General features: G+C 42.6%; 1 protein-coding gene across 2 annotated transcripts in view; it reads right to left on the bottom strand.

Moving 5' to 3' along the window:
* TRIM2 (tripartite motif containing 2) overlaps positions 1-21,490 on the bottom strand; it is an 82,809-nt gene that overhangs the window by 12,720 nt on the left and 48,599 nt on the right. For both annotated transcript variants that reach the window (XM_040418557.1, XM_040418556.1), the window contains exons 2-7: positions 18,528-18,706; positions 16,616-16,853; positions 11,116-11,267; positions 10,596-10,776; positions 9,682-10,405; positions 5,481-5,584 (exon numbers count right to left, since the gene is read on the bottom strand). In XM_040418557.1, coding sequence (XP_040274491.1) covers positions 5,481-5,584; positions 9,682-10,405; positions 10,596-10,776; positions 11,116-11,267; positions 16,616-16,853; positions 18,528-18,661 — 1,533 coding nt within the window. In that variant the 5' untranslated portion in view covers positions 18,662-18,706. The remainder of the gene's footprint in view (positions 1-5,480; positions 5,585-9,681; positions 10,406-10,595; positions 10,777-11,115; positions 11,268-16,615; positions 16,854-18,527; positions 18,707-21,490) is intronic.

Below are 21,490 nucleotides of genomic sequence, written 5' to 3'. Positions count from 1 at the left end.
TGTGACATGGCTATTTCCAGCAGGATAATGCACCATCAGAGGATGGATACATGTTCTCATTCTGTTTACGCCAAATTCGGACTCTACCATTTGAATGTCTCAACAGAAATCGAGACTCATCAGACCAGGCAACAGTTTTCCAGTCTTCAACAGTCCAATTTTGGTGAGCTCGTGCAAATTGTAGCCTCTTTTTCCTAATTGTAGTGGAGATGAGTGGTACCCGGTGGGGTCTTCTGCTGTTGTAGCCTATCCGCCTCAAGGTTGTGCGTGTTGTGCTTCACAAATGCTTTGCTGCATACCTCGGTTTGTAACGAGTGGTTATTTCAGTCAACGTTGCTCTTCTATCAGCTTGAATCAGTCGGCCATTCTCTCTGACCTCTAGCATCCACAAGGCATTTTTGCCCATAGGACTGCCGCATACTGGATGTTTTTCCCTTTCACACCATTCTTTGTAAACCCTAGAAATGGTTGTGCGTGAAAATCCCAGTAACTGAGCAGATTGTGAAATACTCAGACCGGCCCGTCTGACACCAACAACCATGCCACGCTCAAAATTGCTTAAATCACCTTTCTTTCCCATTCTGACATTCAGTTTGGAGTTCAGAAGATTGTCTTGACCAGGACCACACCCCTAAATGCATTGAAGCACTGCCATGTGATTGGTTGACTAGATAATTGCATTAATGAGAAATAGAACAGGTGTTCCTAATAATTCTTTAGGTGAGTGTAAGAGTCTTTTTGTTTTTAGTTTTTAGCCGATTATCTTATGTAGGGGCTCATTTTTTGCAGGATGAGAGGACGGTTTTATTGGCGCTATTTTGGGGGGCATATGACTTTTTGATCGCTTGCTATTACAATTAATTATAGAGCAGATTATTACGGACGCGGCGATACCTAATAAGTCAACTTTTTTATTTATTTTAGTTTTACTAAATAATATTTTTTTAAATTTTTGGTTTGTTTGTTTTAGTGTCTCAAGACTGAGAACCAGTTTTTTATCCGATTGTCAGTGGCTAAATTGGGATATAAATTTAGTACTCCATGGAAGTGTGGTACTCCCTGAAGCAACCGTCAATGCAGAGGCCCGGATGATCGGGGCACATGTTGCACTGAGTAGTGGTGTCCTTCCGTATCCCCCTCCTGCAACACACTCTGCACTTTTTTGGGGTCCGTCCCTTCTTTCCAGTATGGGGGACCACACCTGAAAAGTGTTGGCCAGGGACGATCCGGGCGCCTCCAGTTCCCGAGGTACTCCAGCCTGCTCTTTCCCGGTCTGAAAAGATCAGGGCCTTGAGGACTGCCTCATAGAACTGAAGGAATGTCCCAGTGTTGCCAGCGCTCCGAGACAGCACAAAAGAGTTGTACAAGGCAACCTGCACCAAGTAGACCGCAACTTTTTTGTACCATGCCCGGGTTTTGCGCATGGAGTTATATGGCTTGAGGACTTGATCAGAGAGATCAACTCCTCCCATATACCGATTGTAGTCCATGATACAATCGGGCTTAAGGACCGTTGCGGCAGTACCTTGAACAGGGACAGGGGTGATGCCGTTATCATGAATTGTGGACAGTACAAGGACATCCCTCTTGTCCTTATATCTGACCAGGAACAGGTTTTCACTGGTAAGTGCACGGGTCTCACCCCTGGGGATAGGTACCTGGAGGGGGTGGGCAGGGAGGCTGCGTTGATTTTTACGTACGGTCCCACAAGCGGACGTGGATCTGGCGGTGAGGGACTAGAACAAGGGGATACTAGTATAAAAGTTATCCACGTACAGGTGATAACCTTTATCTAGCAGTGGGTGCATAAGGTCCCACACAAGTTTCCCGCTAACACCCAGAGTGGGGGGACATTCTGGGGGTTGAATACGGGAATCTCGCCCCTCGTACACACAAAACATGTAACTGTACCCTGAGGTACTCTCACAAAGTTTGTACAGCTTCACGCCATACCTCGCCCGCTTAGAGGGAACATACTGGCGGAAAATGAGTCTCTCCTTGAACGCAATGAGAGACTCATCAACCGCGACCTCCCTTCCATGTACATAGGCCTGTACAAATTTGGCCACAAAGTGATCGATGACCGGCCTGATTTTGTACAGGCGGTCATAGGCAGGATCACCTTGGGGGGGACATGCTGCATTATCTGAATAATGCAGGCATTTCCGGATGACCTCAAACCGGGTACAAAGGCCGTACTGTAAAGTGGGGTCTGGTAGAGGACATCCCCACTCCAGTAATGCCTGACACTAGGTTTCTTGACTAGGCCCATGTGCAGCACAAGGCCCCAAAATGTCCTCTTCTCGGCTGCACTGACCAGGGTCAAGCCACCGGGCCTAGCCAAAAAGGAGCCCGGGTGTTGAACAAACTGTTGGGCGTAGGTTTGTTTGCTCCACCATTAGATTTACCAGTTGGTCACTGAAAAAAAGACAAAAAAAGTCATATTCAGTGAAGCCCACTGTGGAAATCTGGATTCCTGGTTGGCCTACAAAATCAGGAATCACGGGCTCAAATCGCTCTGGGGTACACCAGACAAGTTCACCAGCAGGGGGCTCCGGTGGATTTAACTGGTGGGCCGGAAAACTAGTACGAGCCCCAGAGCTGCTCGTACTAGGGTGGGCCACAGGGTCCCTAGCATAGTGGTCCCCTTGCTCCGACTGGCGGCGTCTCCGCCGCCTTGGGGGCTCATCATCGCTAGATGATGAGGAGGATGCGGATGACAACAGGAAAGTGGGGTCATCCTCGTCCTCACTAGGACTCTTGGACTCAGAGGCAAGCTGGGCGTATGCCTCCTCGGCCGAGAACATCCGGCGGGCCATAGGGGAGTGTGTGTCTGCGTGTGTGTGCGCGCGTGTGTGTAAATCTTTATTCAGTGTGCGTGTGTGGGGGGGGGCACAGGTGTTCGCATACTTATCCCTAAATCTAACAGAAAAAAAAAAGACTAACTAAAAAAAGGGGAAAAAATGTGACAAAAAAAATAAAAAATCTAAAACCGCTGATCAACCGTCCGAAGTTGATCAGCGGTGGGGTGTGCGATGCGCTAACAGTGGCCGGACGCTAAGAGTGCCGGCCACAGTCAGCGTACGCACCAAAAAAAACAAAACTGCCTGTGCCCCAAAAAAGTTGGGGGGGGGAGGGGCGAGCGGCAGCACCCCTGGGGGGTCTAGGGTCACACAGCTGTGCTGTGGACCCCAGACACCCTATTTAGGGTGATGCAATCAAAGTTTTTTTTCCCACTAACTTTCCTTTTTATATCCCTGCCTAGCCCAACCTTTCCCTAGCCTTTCCCTAATTACCTGGCTGATCAGATGAGGGGTGCTGGGGCACGGATGAGTTCTGAGGCACAGATGGGGTGATGCTGGCTGAGATCCACACGTGCAGCGGCAGCGTTCCTCTCTCCTTTGCTCCCCGGGCACAAAAGGAGGAGGAGAGGAGCTTTGCCAAGATTTGAACGTCCCGCCGCCCGCCCACCTACCGATTATTGGCTGATAAGGGACATGTGACCGTGTGTATGGCAGTTGGGATATGAAGAGAAAGACTTGAAGGCTTGTATTGGCTAATGCAGGTCATTTTCTGGGAATATCTCAGGAACGGTACGTCCTAGAGAGCTGTGACCTCCACAAGATGTCTTTCCAGGTAGCAAGGGATGTGTATACCAAGTTTCGTTGAAATCGATGGTTACGTGTTTGAGTGATCGCAGAACACATACATTATACATATATATATATATATACACACACACACACACACACACACACACACACACACACACATACATTGTAACTGTTTTCGTCATATTAAACTCCATTTAATAAATTCCGTCTTGTGTTCTTGAACGGATCTACATGCTAAGCTCGATGCACATAAGGCTACCTGCTTAGATAACAGTTTGGGAGGAAATTGTAATAACAAAGTAACTAACAAATTTGCATTATATAGAGATAGCAGGGAGTAACTGAAGGTTTCCTGTAAGAGTGTGAGCTCGTGAAACAAACCTTAGTGGAGGCAGTGCTGAGGTATTACTGGGGAATAGTAATAATTTAGATAAATCGGTTGTTTTTGTATTGGCCGCCAAGCCAAACCCACACATCACATGAACCCCAGCGAGGGTGATCGTGACAAGGGCTTAAACCCATTATAATAGTCATTTGGTTTTACTACACTAAACCTCATCTTGGTTCATTTATTCCTTCATTTGCACACTTCCACACACATATATACCATTATACACTTTATTATGTGTGTAATAGACATCATGGTGTAATGTGAGGTGTAGAAATGCATTCAGATTTCAAACCAATAAGCCTGAAGCCACAATCCACAGGAAGTACTGCACTAAAATGATTTACATCCACATCATTCCTCTAATGTCAGCAGGCAAATGAATACAGTGGAAATTTCCACTCGATGCTCTGAGATCAGAATGTGAAAGGAGTTCATATCCTGTAGTATGAAAGCAGAGCTGCATCTCCATTAATGCAGTACTCAACCCATTACATGAGCAGCTGGTCAGAGAAGAACAAGTGGGTAGCATGGCAGGTTTAATCACAGGCTGCGGAGTGAAACTGGGTGATCACTACATTGAAAAGGTGAAATCCAAAAAGGCGATGTTCAGATATATCTAAGATGAATTGAGTCCTTACTACAAGCACTGGCATGAGATGCACCTAATTCATTAAAAGGGCATCTCTGCCCTGCGGTGTGCCAGAAACTGAAGTCTATGCCAGCTTGGGGACTGGCGCAGATGTCAGCTATAACTTACCGCAGTTTCTAGCATAAGTTATAGTAAATCCAGTGGGCCGTGTAAAGCCCTGCCCCCTCCCGCTAAGCTCCAGCACCTATTTCTCGCCATGTCAGAAAAGTGGCAAGAAGCCTAAAAAAAATAAAAAAATAAAAAATAAAATCACATATTATGGTGCACATATGGCTTGCTCCATAATTGGTGACTTTTTTATGCCACAGTAGTGACCTAAAAGAGTTGTGCCACCATTAAATGTTCTTTTAATATAATTCGGCATTAAAAAAAACTAGTTACTTTTGTAATTTTCTGTTACACAAATGCTCCAGTTGTGAGATATTCTCTTTATTCCGTTATAATGGCACCCCACCGTGTTCACCTACTGAGGTGGTCACAATGTTTAGTTCCATTGTTCACCTGCTGCCAGCTGTATTTACTGTTAAAAGTTGTGACCTGCCCTCCTGAGCTGGAATAGGGAGAGAGCTGTCGCAGAAAGGACATGCCCTCAGCTTCCAGCTTGAAATAAATTTAGCAGAACAATTGGAGCAATGCATGGAGAGATCTCTGGTTCGATGGAGGTACAGGGGGGTTCTAGCTTTGTTTGGGGGTTGACCCACAAACATCATTTATCAGCTATCCACAGGATCCAATAAAATAGGTCTCAGCAGTCGGACCCCCACCAATCTAACAATCCCACCAATAAGAATGAATATGAGCACTCAGGAATAGAAAACAAACATACCTGGACACATTGGTTGTTGCTATCCGCTATCAATATTTTTCCATTGGTCGATGCAGCTACTCCTTGAAGATTAGTAAATTCTCCCTTATTTCTTCCTTTTGTACCTAAATATGATTAAAATAAAAAGAAAGCCGAATCACAATAAACCCTTTCTGTACATCATTCCCTTTCAATAGGAAAACATGTGCGTGGTGCACATCAAACAGTGGTGGGCACGGTAGGAACCTGCTAAAAATTTGCATCTGTAACAGACTAGTAGAGAAAGTGTTGTGGAAATTTTATTATGCGGACATTTTACTTTAGGATGTGTGTGTGTGTTTTTATAGATTGTCATCTGTCTCCCTGTGTCGGATTTAGCCAAAGAGCGCTCTAGCAGAGGGTACTTTGGCTGAATCGGGACCAGTGGTAAAACTGTCAGTATGAAAACCTTCTCATGGGCTTGGAGACGTGTTCTCAGAGTGTAGGGGGGCGTTTGCCGGTTTGTGAGCACTAAGTGTAAGCACTGGGCTTCTTCCCTTCAAATGTCTATACACATTAGAGAAGTGAAGTCTGCATAACGAGAGATGCATATTATACCTCTGCTGCGGCTTCGCTATCCCTTTCTGGATACATATCTGCTTTTAAGACACGCATATCTGCCTGGTCGGTATACTCGTACCGTATACTGACAATAGCCGTAGCAATGTCTCGCAGATAATCTCAAACCTATAAGAACCAGTAGAATGATCTTCACTAGATACTGGTCGCTTTGAGCAGTATTGAATGAGGTCCATGCTGACAGTGATGGGGGGTGGGCGGCCACCTGGCTGATCGGACAATGGACATGACTCATCCTTCCTTATACAGGGATGGGGTGTGTGCATTCTCTGCCCGGCCACATTGATTGCCCCTCCCTGTCCTTTGACATCACTTCCTGCATGTTATCACTTCCTGTATCCTTGTCTTGGGCCAGCCCCTTTTACATCTTTTGTGAGTAAATAAAAGACACAGACTGAGCAGGGCGGGAAGGAGTTGCTCAGAATTTCAATCAAGATGGTAGCACCTGGGTCTGTCTCTGACTGCGGCTGAGAGAAAAGGGATTTACCTTTTTCCTTACACAAACTTTGATGCGAGCAGATTACAACTATTTATATTTCTACAACAAAAGAAACATACAGACTGATGTGCATGTCCAGGACAAGATTAAGGGTTCATTCATGCGGCCGCTGCCCCTCCGTTGCCGCGTACGGCGGATCCGCAATACATGGGGCATCGGCTGTGTGCATTCTGCATCACGGATGCGAACCCATTCACTTGAATGGGTCCGCAAATCCTGAGATGCGGAACGGAAGCACGGAACGGTCCATGGGATTCCGTTCCATACTCCCGCACCGCAAAAATAAAGCAAGTTCTATATCATTTTGTGGAACGGACGGATAGCGAACCCATTCATGTGAATGGGTCCGCGATCCGCATGCGTCTGCCCCACTGTCGGTGTCCGTGCATTGCGAACCGCAATTTGCGGTCCACAGCACAGGCACAGGCAGCACACGGTTGTGTGAACAAGCCCTAATAGTGAGATACAGCATGCACATATGATGTAGTTGTGCCACTACGTAGCAACCTATATATACATATACTGACAGCATGGCAAACAGCCTCGCTTGATTTTCTCACTCAGACCATTCACTGTGACCAGAGAGGGAAGGGGATGAGTGACTCAGAGCATCACAGATTACACTGATCAATGCAGTGCTCTTCTGTGGACACCCTTATCTAGGAATATCAAGAGAGCAACAGAACTGTAACGGGCAGCACTTGGGCTCAGTGGTTAGCACTGGTGCCTTGCAGCGCTCGGGTCCTGGGTTTGAGTCCGACCATGGACAACATCTGCATGGACATTGTATGTTCTCCCCATGTTTGTGTGGGTTTCGTCCGGGTTCTCCGGTTTCCTCCCACGCTCCAAAGACATACTGATAGGGACCTTAGATTGTGAGCCCCATTGGGGACAGTTGGAAGCTAATGGCTGTAAAGTTCTGTGGAATATGCGCATAAAATAAATAATCTGTCATCCCAATTCTACAATCTACTATTATAGTAACAGATGTCATCCTTATTCTCTCTGCATCCATGTGGCTATTCTGCAAAATTATAGAATATGCCCTATTCTTGTCCATTTTGCAGACAAGAATAGCCATTTCTAAAATAGGGACTGAGGAAAGTGAAGGATGCATATGGTCGGTATCCATAATTTGCTGATCCGTGCATAATAGCATAATATTTCCCTCTAAGTGTGTGGTACTACCATAACTCCTAGTCAGCACACCCACCGCCTCGGTGTCATAGATGACACTGATTTTTCCTTCACCCCCTATATTCAATTGCTTGCCAACTCAAGCCGCCTGCACCACAAAAACATCTCTATAATCCGCCCGTTTCTTTCTGTGGAAACTACAAAAACTCTCATTGTTGTCCTGATCCATTCTTAGCATGATAACAGTAACGCAATCAGTCTTCCCCTCACTAAACTTTCCCCTCTAAAAAATCCATCCTAAAAGCAGCAGCCAGGCTCATCCATCTGTCTAACTACTACTCTGCCAGTCATTGCATTAATTACCCATACAGTATAAGATTAAATTTAAACTTTTCACTCTCGCCCACAAAGCTCACTACAGTACTACACCCACCTATCTTTCCTCACTCATCTGTGTCTACCACCCTACTCCTGCTATACGTTGTGCAAATCCACCTTAATCCGAACCTCTCACTACAGTCATCAATGGTAACAATATATGATTCAATACAGTATGCTGTTTTATCAAATTAGGTTTGTGACTTATAGAGTTGGTTGTGTTCTTTTTGTGAATAAATCAGATTCTTCTTTAATTCGTTTTTTCTTTTTCACAACTGTATTTACCTTGCTTTACTGTTATTTTAAGGTTACTTTTTTAATTCTTTTATTTTCTATTTAAAGTGCAGTATTTTAGAAAGTAAACCACAAGTAGAAGTTACAGGAATGAATGAGCAAAGTATGTTGTGTGGATTTGGTATAAGGCAAAAACCAGCCACAATATTATACAATAATTACAATACTTTGTACATGGTTAGTGATGGATCAGGCACAGTTTTTATCAAGGAGCAAAAGAGAAAAGATGCCCAGCACTGAGATGAATATAAAATCTTCAATCTTTATTTGGCTTCATAAAAATATACATATCCACATGGAAAGCGGTTTTGCAACCAACATGTTTCGATCTAACACATCTTAGACAAGGTATGAGTTAGGCTACTTTCACACCTGTGTTCGGTGCGGATCCGTCTTGTATCCGCACAGACAGATCCGCACCAAAAATGCAAACACTTGTATCCGTTCAGAACGGATCAGTTTGCATTATTCTTTAAAAAAAAAAAAGTCTTAGTCAAAACGGATCCATCCTGACTTACATTGAAAGTCAATGGGGGACGTATCCGTTTTCAATTGCACCATATTGTGTCAGTGAAAATTGATCCGTCCCCATTGACTTACATTGCAAGTGGGGACGGATCAGTTTGGCTCCGCATCGTCAGGCGGACACCAAAATGCTTCAAGCAGCATTTTGGTGTCCGCCTCAAAAGTGGAACGGAGACCGAACGCAGCCAAACTGATGCATTCTGAACGGATCCTTATCCATTCAGAATGCATTGGGGCTGAACCAATCCGTTTTGGATCGCTTTTAAGACCCCTGAAACAGATCTCACAAGCGCACCCAGAAACGCCAGTGTGAAAGTAGCCTTAGATGCAGGCATACTGGATTTATATATCTAACTCCCACCATGACTACGATCTGTTAAGATCTTTCCATGTTGAGATATATTTTTATATGAAGCCAAATAAAGATTGGATTGTTTGCGGACTGGACCGGGTAGTGCTGGCTTGATTTCTGATTTACACGGTTTTTATCTAACAACTTATTTTTGTTATTGGTAGAAATAACTCCTTTTCATCACAATGTAGTAGCTCCACCAAAGCTCCAACTATGATCTGCCTCTCCAAGGTTTACTTACATGGAAGATTCAGGTTTGATAAGTGGTAAGGTTCACTCCTACTTCCTCACTAAAGCAGAGTTGTCATCTTATACCCTATTACTTGTCACCACAATTCTACATTATACATTCTTCAGGGTACCATTTGAAAAAAAAATGGTTTTACTTGCACAAGTATTATTTAACAGATTTGACTTACCTACTCGAAATATCAAATCATCCTCTATTGGGTTTTCTTTCCTCTTGCCTGTACTGTACATACTTGCTGGTCTCTTCACTGCCTTCTGTTTGACGTGTCCACTGCCAGGAGACTTCACTCTTCTCTTGACCCCCTCGGTTGTGGGGGACACATCTGCAAACTTCACCACCTTCAGTTTAAAGGGGCTTCCTTTGATATGCTGATCATATAGTCTCAGAGACAGAGTAAAGTCCCCCTCCTTTGGAATTGTATACAAATATTCATAGGTGCCATTTTTATTGTCTAGAATTTCTCCATCTGTGACACTACCGTCAGGCGTAAACAGCTCGGCTGAAATATAGGCACTCCCAGTTTTGCACAGTTCACCGTCTTTGTCCTTTGTAGTAATTGTAACAGACATAGGCTGACCAACCATGCTCTGTTTCAACCCTTCACCAGTGGCCACAGTCTCCGAAGCCACAGCGTTTGTAGTCAGTATAGTTCCAAGATTGTGAATAGACTTTTTCAAGCCTTCAGTTTCCACAATGAAGTCCAATTGGTCATTCTCATGCGGTTGTAATGGGAAATCCTGCTCGGCCAATTCATTTAACTTATCGCTCATCTGTTTCTTCACTAGTAAGACCTCTGTCTCCGTTCCATGGTTAAGTGCTTGTGCTGTAAACGTGCTACAACTTTTAATGCTATCCTGTCCTTCAATTAAGGTGTCTAGCTGGGCCTGGAGGACCTAAGACCAAAGTACAGAACGCAGTGGTTAGCTATTTAACTAGAAAGCCATGCCCTTCCTTAAACACACAAGTCACAGTGTTGGCTACTGAGAGATAACACTCTTTACAGATCAGATTGTATATACTATATTGGAAACGTGAGCTGCATATGCATGCAATTTTATTCTTTCCTCTAAATAAGTAGCTTGCCTTATGTTTCAGCCCATAGTTCACTTCCAGTTCCATGAGCAGTACGCTCTTCCGAACATTAAGCGTTTTCTGTAGGTCCTCAAAGGTTGAATGAATTTCATCAACAATGCTGGACTTCTGTGCAGCAAGCTGATTGACGATTTCAGATACAACCTGTAGTGCAGAGTCTATTTCTGGTAATCTGAAAAGATGTAAAGAAACTTTACAAAAGTATATCTACTAAAACAATCACAATTCGAATGCACCAAAAATACATCTAAATCACGCAAGATTCCAAAGAGTACATGGATATTTATATTTTTCTGTATATTTCAGTATTACAGCCCTGCTCTAGAAGTAAGCTGTTGGTCAAGGAGTCAAATTGTGCATTTGATCTAGTTATTTGCAATGTAATGGTAATTGCTTTTGGTAAGAAACACATTTATTTATGGCAAAGAACCAAGACACAAAGTCCAATTAATCACGTCATGGAGCAGGGCACTACATCAAAGAGCAGGCCTGCTCGGAAAGAAACAGATACCTCTTCTTGACGGCATCCAGCTGAACCTGCAGAGCGGCCTTATGTTGCTCCACCACATCTTTGAGTGGCACGGTGGGGTGCTCGGCATGCTCCCCTCCAGTACAGTCTTGGCACATTGCAGTCTCACATGACTGGCAGTAAAATTCCATCACCTGCCACAAAGAAAACCAAGCGGCAAAAGATTAGTTATTCTTAATCATACATTATATAAAAACTTTTACATAAAAAAAAACACTTAATCTGCTTGATTACTGTAATGTTTATCTTCTTCTAATCAAACATGAACCAATAGTTTTTGCTATAGCAACTATTAAAGGGTTTGTCTGGAGTTAGAAGAACATGGCTGATTTCTTCCTCACACAGTGTTACATTACAATACTGGAGAAAACCCAGTTGTAGACAGTTGTGACAATGTATCGGGTGGGACTGGCTGACTATCTAATGTGTATATGGGTCACTAGACTCTCCCTGCGGAAGGTAGGCCACCTACAGAGGTGTCTAGCAACAGAGACTTACTCTGCTCTCTCCATCGAAAACACATGCATGTACTAGCTGAGCATGCACCTGTATGGGGGAGTCAGGCGAGAGGACTGTACAGTGAATAGGTATCTAAAGTGTATGAGCCCTTTCAAGGTTCTGTCACACGTAGCGGCATTTGCAGTGGCGTCATTGCCATCATGATGATAGAACTCTGTAATCCCTTCATAGAAGAAAACTCTAGTTCATAAGGTATATCTAGGTGTAGTGTACTTTTAATGTGTGGGGCTTTAGAAGTATGGCCATTAATTGTCTGTGCATGCTGTCACATAATAATACAACACCCCGAGGCAGGAAAACCCATAAAATGCACTATTATTGTAGCTCTCCATTATTATTATTATAATGATTATTATTTAATAACACATGATAACAGACAATGAAATGACCATTCCCCTTAAGCACTACACCTAGATATATATCCCATTAATTCATTTTTTCTACTATGGGGGTTTACAAAGTCTGCCATTATGATGGCTAATGCCAATTTGCAGAACTATTGAAGTACAGATTTGTGTTATTAGGCTTAATTGTCCTTAAAACCATAAATGATCTTCCCCCATAGTACATAATACAAGGGACATGCCAGAGGACACTGCTCAGGAAAACTTGACGAAAAGGATGTTATAACACCCTTATCTGTGATCTAGATGGTATCTTGTTGCACATGCCCTCTTATTTCAGTAGACAGGTCTAGAAAATCTCAAGCTACTGGGGCCAGTCCAACTCTCTAATCATAACACAGAGTACTCAGGAATTAACATTTTCTTATAATTAAAGGTCAAAAGGATTAGGTGGGTTCAACTAACAAGATTGTACAGATGACAAGCAGAATTACTTCTGATCCTATTTAATCAGCCCCTTTCACTTCCTTCTGCTCATTGTCCATTCACACGACACTATATAGACAGGAATCCACTCGTCCAAAACGTAAACTACTCTTCATGCAATCCAGGATACCAGTAACTGGGGCAATAATACTGCATGCCTTCATCTACAGAACTGCATGTGAATGCCAAGAAGAAAGGGATGCAAATGAGCTCCTAACAAGCTCGGCCTCTAATGCCACCAGTTTAAAGGCAGCTATCCTATAAGACAGTGTTCGACCCTTTAAATAGGCCTTCAGACAGAACTCGGATATTAAATAAACCAGCACCTCATCTGCAGACAGCTGTTTCAGGCTGTTTGCCCCTCATCAAGAAACATCTCATCCATCACCATCAAGTTAGCAGCTAATTGGATCTCATTATATTTTAATATCAGTTTTAGTTTTTTACTTAGGATTAGAGATGAGTGAATTTCTGCTTATGAAATTCGTTCATGCTTCGTTTGGTGGTAAAAGGTGAATTGCATTATGGATTCCGTTACCACGGAGCAGAACGCAATTCTATGACGGAATTCATAATGGAATGCAATTAGAGGCATTCCGTTATTCATTCCGTCATAATAGAAGTCTATGGGCTGCAAAATAGATCCGTCCCGTTTCCGTTATGCAGGAGAGGACATGCCTACACTGGATACACTTGTTTCCATTCTTCAGCATTGAGCGAGACAACTTTTCTGGCTTTGCAAATATTTTCATTCACTGACAGGAGATTGGTACCGCAAACAGCTTCGCTTGACTTTCTCAGTGAATGATCTAAATGACTGTGACCAGAGAGGGAAGGGGATGAGTGACTCCGTTAGAGCATCACAAATTATACTGATAAGGGCAATGGTCTTCTGTGATCATCTTTATCTAGGTCTATCAAAATAACAATCAAGCAGTTATACAGCCATCCCAATTCTACTGATCTGTCATTTTCCCTTGCAGCAGCAGTAAACTAATAGTGGGTTACTTATCTATATAAGGGCCAGTTCACACTGAGTTTTTTGGCGCTGATTTTGGAGCATTTCTGCTGTGAGCTGAAAATGAGCTTAGTACTGTAAGGCCCCTTTCACACGGGCGAGTATTCCGCGCGGATGCGATGCGTGAGTTGAACGCATTGCACCCGCACTGAATACCGACCCATTCATTTCTATGGGGCTGTTCACATGAGCGGTGATTTTCACGCATCACTTGTGCGTTGCGTGAAAATCGCAGCATGCTCTATATTCTGCGTTTTTCACGCAACGCAGGCCCCATAGAAGTGAATGGGGTTGCGTGAAAATCGCAAGCATCCGCAAGCAAGTGCGGATGCGGTGAAATTTTCACGCATGGTTGCTAGGTGACAGTCTATTCACTATATTATTTTCCCTTATAACATGGTTATAATGGAAAATAATAGCATTTTGAATAAAGAATGCTTAGTAGGTGATCAATTGAGGGTTAAAAAAATAAATAAAAATTAACTCACCTTCTCCTCTTGTTCGCGTAGTTCCCGCTCTCTTCTTTACTTCTCAAAAGATGAACTATCGGCTAGGACCTGTGGTGACGTCAGATCACATGCTCCAATCACATGGTCCATCACCACGGTGATGTACCATGTGATTGGAGCATGTGATCTGACGTCACCAAAGGTCCTTTAGCCCACAGCTCATCATTAAAGAAGTAAAGAAGAGACCGGGACCTACGCGAACAAGAGGAGAAGGTGAGTTAATTTATTTATTTATTTTAACCCCTCCAGCGATGTTTTACTATGTATTCTGTATTCAGAATGCTATTATTTTCCCTTATAACCCTGTTATAAGGGAAAATAATAAAATCTACACAACACCTAACCCAAGCCCGGACTTCTGTGAAGAAGTTCAGGTTTGGGTACCAAACATGCGTGATTTTTCTCACGCGAGTGCAAAGCGCATTACAATGTTTTGCACTCGCGCGGAAAAATCGCGGGTGTTCCCACAACGCACCCGCACATTTTCCCGCAACGCCCGTGTGAAAGAAGCCTTAAGTGTGTAAGTGAACACCAATTGTTTAAAAAAAAAAAACATGCAAAAAAAAATAAAAAGCGCTGAAAAAAAAAACCACACATGGATTCCATGCTGATTTTTTCAGTGTGTTTACAAAATCAGTCATGTGTTTTCTCTCTCTGTGCTACAAAAGGACAATATTTTGCATTTAATTTTCAATGGTATACTACTGCCAAAACGCAAAATGAAAAACAGCCAAAAATTCTTTACAAAATGTTTTCTAGGAATATTCAGTTTTTAAAAAATACCCCTTTCAGACAGAGATGTCCCTTTAATGAGGATCTATCATATCTGACATATCTGTTCCATAGAATAACACGTCTGGAGCCTCTTTTCTTAGAATGTGCGCTGCACCTCCACCAAAAGAATTAATACACAGGACTTGAGTATATAAAATTGTAACACTGTATTCATTCAAAATACACATAATCAAAATTAAAAAGTATCATCAGGAGCAAGCATGTATAGATATCCAGGGACATACTGATTGTACTAATAGTATAATACAAACAACACCCTATCCTTATAATGGCATAAATACACATCCATATACACACCTATCCATATCCGGTGCGGGGCCTTACTGGTCTGTATTCCTATTACTATACTTATTACTTTCTCTGGTATATATTTGTGGACATTACATTTTCCCATTACGTGGCTAAAGTGGTGTTTTTTTATGCCTGCCAATAATAAAGTACCATCAGTATGTCCGAGGATATCTATATATGTTTGCTGCTGATGATACTTTTTTAATTTTGATTGTGCATTTTGAATTAATATTGCTACAATTTTTATATTCGAGTCCTGTGTATTGCGGTAATTCTTTTGTTAGCGGTGTATGTGATATATAATATACACAGGTGTTACTTTGGGGCAAATTTTTTTTATAGGCGTAATATGACCTGATCAATATTCTGGGGCAAAGCAGTCGGACCCTATGGCCCCTTTCACACGGGCGAGTATTCCGCGCGGATGCGATGCGCGAGTTGAACGCATTGCACCCGCACTGAATCATGACCCATTCATTTCTATGGGGCTGTGCACATGAGCGGTGATTTTCACGCATCACTTGTGCGTTGCGTGAAAATCGCAGCATGTTCTATATTCTGCGTTTTTCACGCAACGCAGGCACCATAGAAGTGAATGGGGTTGCGCAAGCAAGTGCGGATGCGGTGCGATTTTCACGCACGTTTGCTAGGAGACGATCGGGATGGAGACCCGATCATTATCATTTTCCCTTATAACATGGTTATAAGGGAAAATAATAGCATTCTGAATACAGAATGCATAGTAAAATAGCGCTGGAGGGGTTAAAAATAAAATAAAAAATAATTTAACTCGCCTTAATCCACTTGATCGCGAAGCCCGGCATATCCTTCTGTCTTCATCTTAGCTGTGTGCAGCAACAGGACCTGTGGTGACGTCACTCCGGTCATCACATGGTCCATCACATGACCATGGTGATGGATCATGTGATGACCGGAGTGACGACACCACAGGTCCTGTTGCTGCACACAGCTAACATGAAGACAGAAGGATATGCCGGGCTTCGCGATCAAGTGGATTAAGGCGAGTTAAATTATTATTATTATTTTTTTAACCCCTCCAGCGCTATTTTACTATGCATTCTGTATTCAGAATGCTATTATTTTCCCTTATAACCATGTTATAAGGGAAAATAATACAATCTACAGAACACCGATCCCAAGCCCGAACTTCTGTGAAGTAGTTCGGGTTTGGGTACCAAACATGCACGATTTTTCTCACGCGAATGCAAAACGCATTACAATGTTTTGCACTGGCGCGGAAAAATCGCGCATGTTCCCGCAACGCACCCGCACATTTTCCCACAACGCCCATCTGAAAGAGGTCTATGGGTTTGCCTTGCCTTTAGGCCCACGTCTAGACATCAGGTACACAATGCTGCATGCAGCACCTACGTTGCCAGAAGGGCATCACTATTGCAGAGAGTCAACAAAAGCAATTGGTTTAGATGGTTATCATAGCATCATTTATATAATAGACATTATATATAATGCATGTTAAAAAAAAATAAAAAAATTCTTACATTTCCATCATGATTGGGACATGACAAAGGCTTTCCGGCAGCAACAGCATTTACTGTCTCCAGAATGGAGGACTCTTCTATACCATTATCTGGACTCCGCTGCAGCACGTCCATCAGGTTAGTAATGAAGAAGTTATTCTGTAGCGCAGAGACACCCTTCTCGGGTAGTATGGAGGTCTGGCGGCAGACCGGGCAAGAGAGGGTCAAGCTGTGAGCTGGAATATAATTCTGCAAACACCTGAAATGTGACAGAAAGGATAGTACAAAAATGACACCTTGTCCAGAATCAAGGCAAAATACTGGCAGCATCGCCTGTCACCACACCATCTCTGAGCAGTTTATGAGCAGAGTTTATTAACATATAAACATATTAACTTTATTAACATAAGATTTCTGAAACTAAACCAAGGCATTACACTCAGGTCAAAATGTCCAGTGACATTAACCAGCAAGATCATGGGTCACGGTAATTAGCAGCTTGGCTGGTCGCAGAAATATGGGTGATAAAACAAAAAGTCAGTGCCTTATATTAACTTGGCTGAAATTAGCAATTGTGTCATCATTTATGTTTTTTATTACTAGAAAGTATTTTAGCTAAAGTATTATTCACAGGGTTTTCTGGAGCAGAATTAGATCATACAACTAGCTGTGAATTATTCTAGAATTTTAGGTCATTCTTTTTATATAGGGATCTGAGAGGATGCCCTCCCACCAGGGCACTGCTCAAAGAGGTCCCTGGTACTTGATGGAGGGTCAGACCCTATTCATCAGCACCCAACGAAATGTGTCGGCTGATATATCCACAGTCCAGGCTATTTTAATATTGTGTGCAGGGCTGCACCACCAATAAGGCCAGGTGAGGCAGCACCAGGTAGGGGCAAGAGAAGGGCAGTCGAAGGGAAGGGGTTAGGTTAAGAAATTGGCATTGGGGAGGGAGAGGCACCATTTTAGTTTTCGCCTCAAGCAGCAGAAAGGCTAGGTGCACACCTGATTGTGTGGACCAGTATTGATGATCTAGTTTCACACCTGAGAATGCCTCTCCGGCAGGCTGTTCTGCCATAGAACAGCCTGCTAGAGTTCTCTGGATTCGTCAATGCTGGATTACTGCTGCCTGCCCGCTGGAGCCCATTGACTATATGGGGGCTGGCGGAGATCCAGTAGCTACCCAGCAAATATGTTGAGAATCAGCATTCCTTGGCGGAATAGCCAGCCGCAGATGTGAAAGTAGCCCAATTTGTTTCATCATAGAGTGTGACCAATAACCGAGAATATTTAAAAAGAGAACCCGTCACACTGAACACAGTGTCCAGTCTGCAGGCAGCATGTGATCGAGCAGGAGGAGCTGAGCAGATTAATATATAGTTTTGTGTGAAAAGATTCAGTGTAACGTATTAATTTATTAATATTGAATCTCTGCGCAGTCTGGGTTTGGGAGTCAAGCAGGTGGTACTTATCAATGATCGCTAACTTACATTAGTAAACTGTACTGAACCTATTCTTATAAAAATTATATAGTAATCTGCACAGCTCTATAACATGCTGCATCTTCATCATGGCAGGTTCCCTTAAATAAAAAAAAACACAAAAGGACCAGTAGCATATAGCTGCCAGATAGAACTGCGCCAATGTTCTTTGGTTCACCTGACATTTTCCAATATCCTAATAACACACACTTTCATCTCTAGGAAAACAAGATAAACAGGAAAACCTGTCCAATTTATTCTTGCCCGAATGCAACCTTTGAAGTAGGATTTGTTACCCCTAGAAACAGGTAGTAATGTTTATGCGCATCTTAAACCTTATCACTGGTGCAATGGGATATGGCAGCAACTTTGAGGATTACACACATATGAAGCATAGCTTAAATGACCAGGAATGGCAAAGCTCAAAGAATAAGCAGTATGCAATTCACCTCTCACAAAACGTGTGAAGACAAGGAAGTACTTTGGGATTTTTGTATCGGTCGAGGCATATACTGCAGATTAGAAACTGCTTGTCAATCTGGCGCACCACAGGGCTGGGGATATTGGAACCTTCACTGGCCATCCTAGACCACTGACATGTGGGTTACGTTCCCTTCCACCTTGCACACTAAGAAAGAGATAAAAAATGATGTTACATAAAATCAGGTATGGTATTTGGATGGATATAAAATGAGTAATACAAGTAAAAAAAAAACCACAGCATTTACAACCTCTAAAGAACCTTTCTTTAAAACATGCTGTTAATAAAACCACTTTGTCATCATGGTATATCACAGCTTTCTTCCCATTTATCAGTGTATTGGGACTGTAGAATGAATGAGGAACATTTGCTAATCTTTTTTAATAGACTTTGTAAACTTAAGGCCCATTTACATGGCCAGGCAATTATCGGGAGCAAACCATTTGTCCCCAATTATTGATCATGAGAAGAGGTGAGAGCTGCATTTACAGTTGCAAGAAAAAGGTATGTGAATCCTTTGGAATAATATGGATTTCTGCACAAATTGGTCATAAAATGTGATCTGATCTTCATCTAATTCACAACAATAGACAATCACAGTCTGCTTAAACTAATAACACACAAAGAATTAAATGTTACCATGTTTTTATTGAACACACCATGTAAACATTCACAGTGCAGGTGGAAAAAGTATGTGAACCCCCTAGACTAATGACATCTCCAAGAGCTAATTGGAGTGAGGCATCAGCCAACTGGAGTCCAATCAATGAGATGAGATTGGAGGTGTTGGTTACAGCTGCCCTGCCCTATAAAAAACACACACCAGTTCTGGGTTTGCTTTTCACAAGAAGCATTGCCTGATGTAAATGGTGCCTCGCACAAAAGAGATCTCAGAAGACCTACGATTAAGAATTGTTGACTTGCATAAAGCTGGAAAGGGTTATAAAAGTATCTCCAAAAGCCTTGCTGTTCCTCAGTCCACGGTAAGACAAATTGTCTATAAATGGAGAAAGTTCAGCACTGCTGCTACTCTCCCTAGGAGTGGCCGTCCTGTAAAGATGACTGCAAGAGCACAGCGCAGACTGCTCAATGAGGTGAAGAAGAATCCTAGAGTGTCAGCTAAAGACTTACAAAAGTCTCTGGCATATGTTAACATCCCTGTTAGCGAATATACGATACATAAAACACTAAACAAGAATGGATTTCATAAGAAGATACCACAGAGGAAGCCACTGCTGTCCAAAAAAAAACATTGCTGCACGTTTACAGTTTGCACAAGAGCACCTGGATGTTCCACAGCAGTACTGGCAAAATATTCTGTGGACAGATGAAACTAAAATTTTGTTGTTTGGAAGAAACACACAACACTATGTGTGGAGAAAAAGAGGTACAGCACACCAACATCAAAACCTCATCCCAACTGTGAAGTATGGTGGTGGGGGCATCATGGTTTGGAGCTGCTTTGCTGCGTCAGGGCCTGGACGGATTGCTATCATTGAAGGAAAAATGAATTCCCAAGTTTATCAAGACATTTTGCGGCAGAACTTAAGGCCATCTGTCCACCAGCTGAAGCTCAACAGAAGATGGGTGTTGCAGCAGGACAACGACCCAAAGCATAGAAGTAAATCAACAACAGAATGGCTTAAACAGAAGAAAATACGCCTTCTGGAGTGACCCAGTCAGAGTCCTGACCTCAACCCGATTGAGATGCTGTGGCATGAACTCAAGAAAGCGATTCACACCAGACATCCCAAGAATATTGCTGAACAGAAACAGTTCTGTAAAGAGGAATGGTCAAGAATTACTCCTGACCATTGTACACGTCTGATCTGCAACTACAGGAAACGTTTGGTTGAAGTTATTGCTGCCAAAGGAGGTTTTACCAGTTATTAAATCCAAGGATTCACATACTTTTTCCACCTGCACTGTGAATGTTTACATGGTGTTCAATAAAAACATGGTAATATTTAATTCTTTGTGTGTTATTAGTTTAAGCAGACTGTGATTGTCTATTGTTGTGACTTAGATGAAAATCAGATCACATTTTATGACCAATTTGTGCAGAAATCCATATCATTCCAAAGGGTTCACATACTTTTTCTTGCAACTGTATATGTGGCAATCATCTCCTGTGTACGTTGATGAAAGATCACTACTGCAAGCACTGGTCCCCACACAGATTCATTGTTTCTAGGCAGTAGATCCCTTTTTAAATAAAATCTCAGAAATTATGAATTTGGTTTCCACATCAGCGACGCTTTCCCTCAATGAGTGAACATTTGCTTGTTCATCAGGTTATCGGTGGCACCTTTAGATGGGGCAATTTTTGTGAACAGATGTTCCTTGGAATTCCCCCGATAATCGGCCTGTGTAGAGATGTCTTGCACAAGATTTATCTTAGTGGCGCCTGCTGGATGATAAATTTGGTGCACGGCTAAACACTTTTTTCTAACTCTGGTTGGCTTATTTTTCAACTGAATTTTGTGACCAAATTTAGGCACAAAATGGTGCATCCCAAGCCACGCCCTTTTCTTCCACGGTGTCACACCCCGTTCCAACAAAGTCACATCCTCACTGCGGAATTGGTGCAGTGCATTATTCTTTTTGACTTTTATATGTACTCCGTTTGCACATAGAATCCCACAAGTTCAAAAATACCTTCCAATTGTGACCATACAGCATACCTTCCATAACCATTTTTGGGGTTTTATTCTTCTTTTTTTATCATTATTAAACATAATTTTATCATAATCAAGATACTCATTATTCCATTTTTTACCACATGTGAGTGTGCCATCACATCTTTATATATTTGCATTATTATTTTTGGCTTACTTTCTTCAGACTATATCTAAAAGGAGATGCGCCAAATTGTACCAAATTTTGGTGCAAATCATGCCACAATAGTAAATGGTGCCATTATGTCTGTGG

This window comes from Bufo bufo, chromosome 2 (genome assembly GCF_905171765.1).
Source record: "Bufo bufo chromosome 2, aBufBuf1.1, whole genome shotgun sequence".
NCBI classification, from domain to species: Eukaryota; Metazoa; Chordata; class Amphibia; order Anura; family Bufonidae; genus Bufo; species Bufo bufo.
The sequence above is the reverse complement of the archived record's forward strand: the minus strand, read 5'-3'. Positions and strand labels throughout refer to the sequence as shown.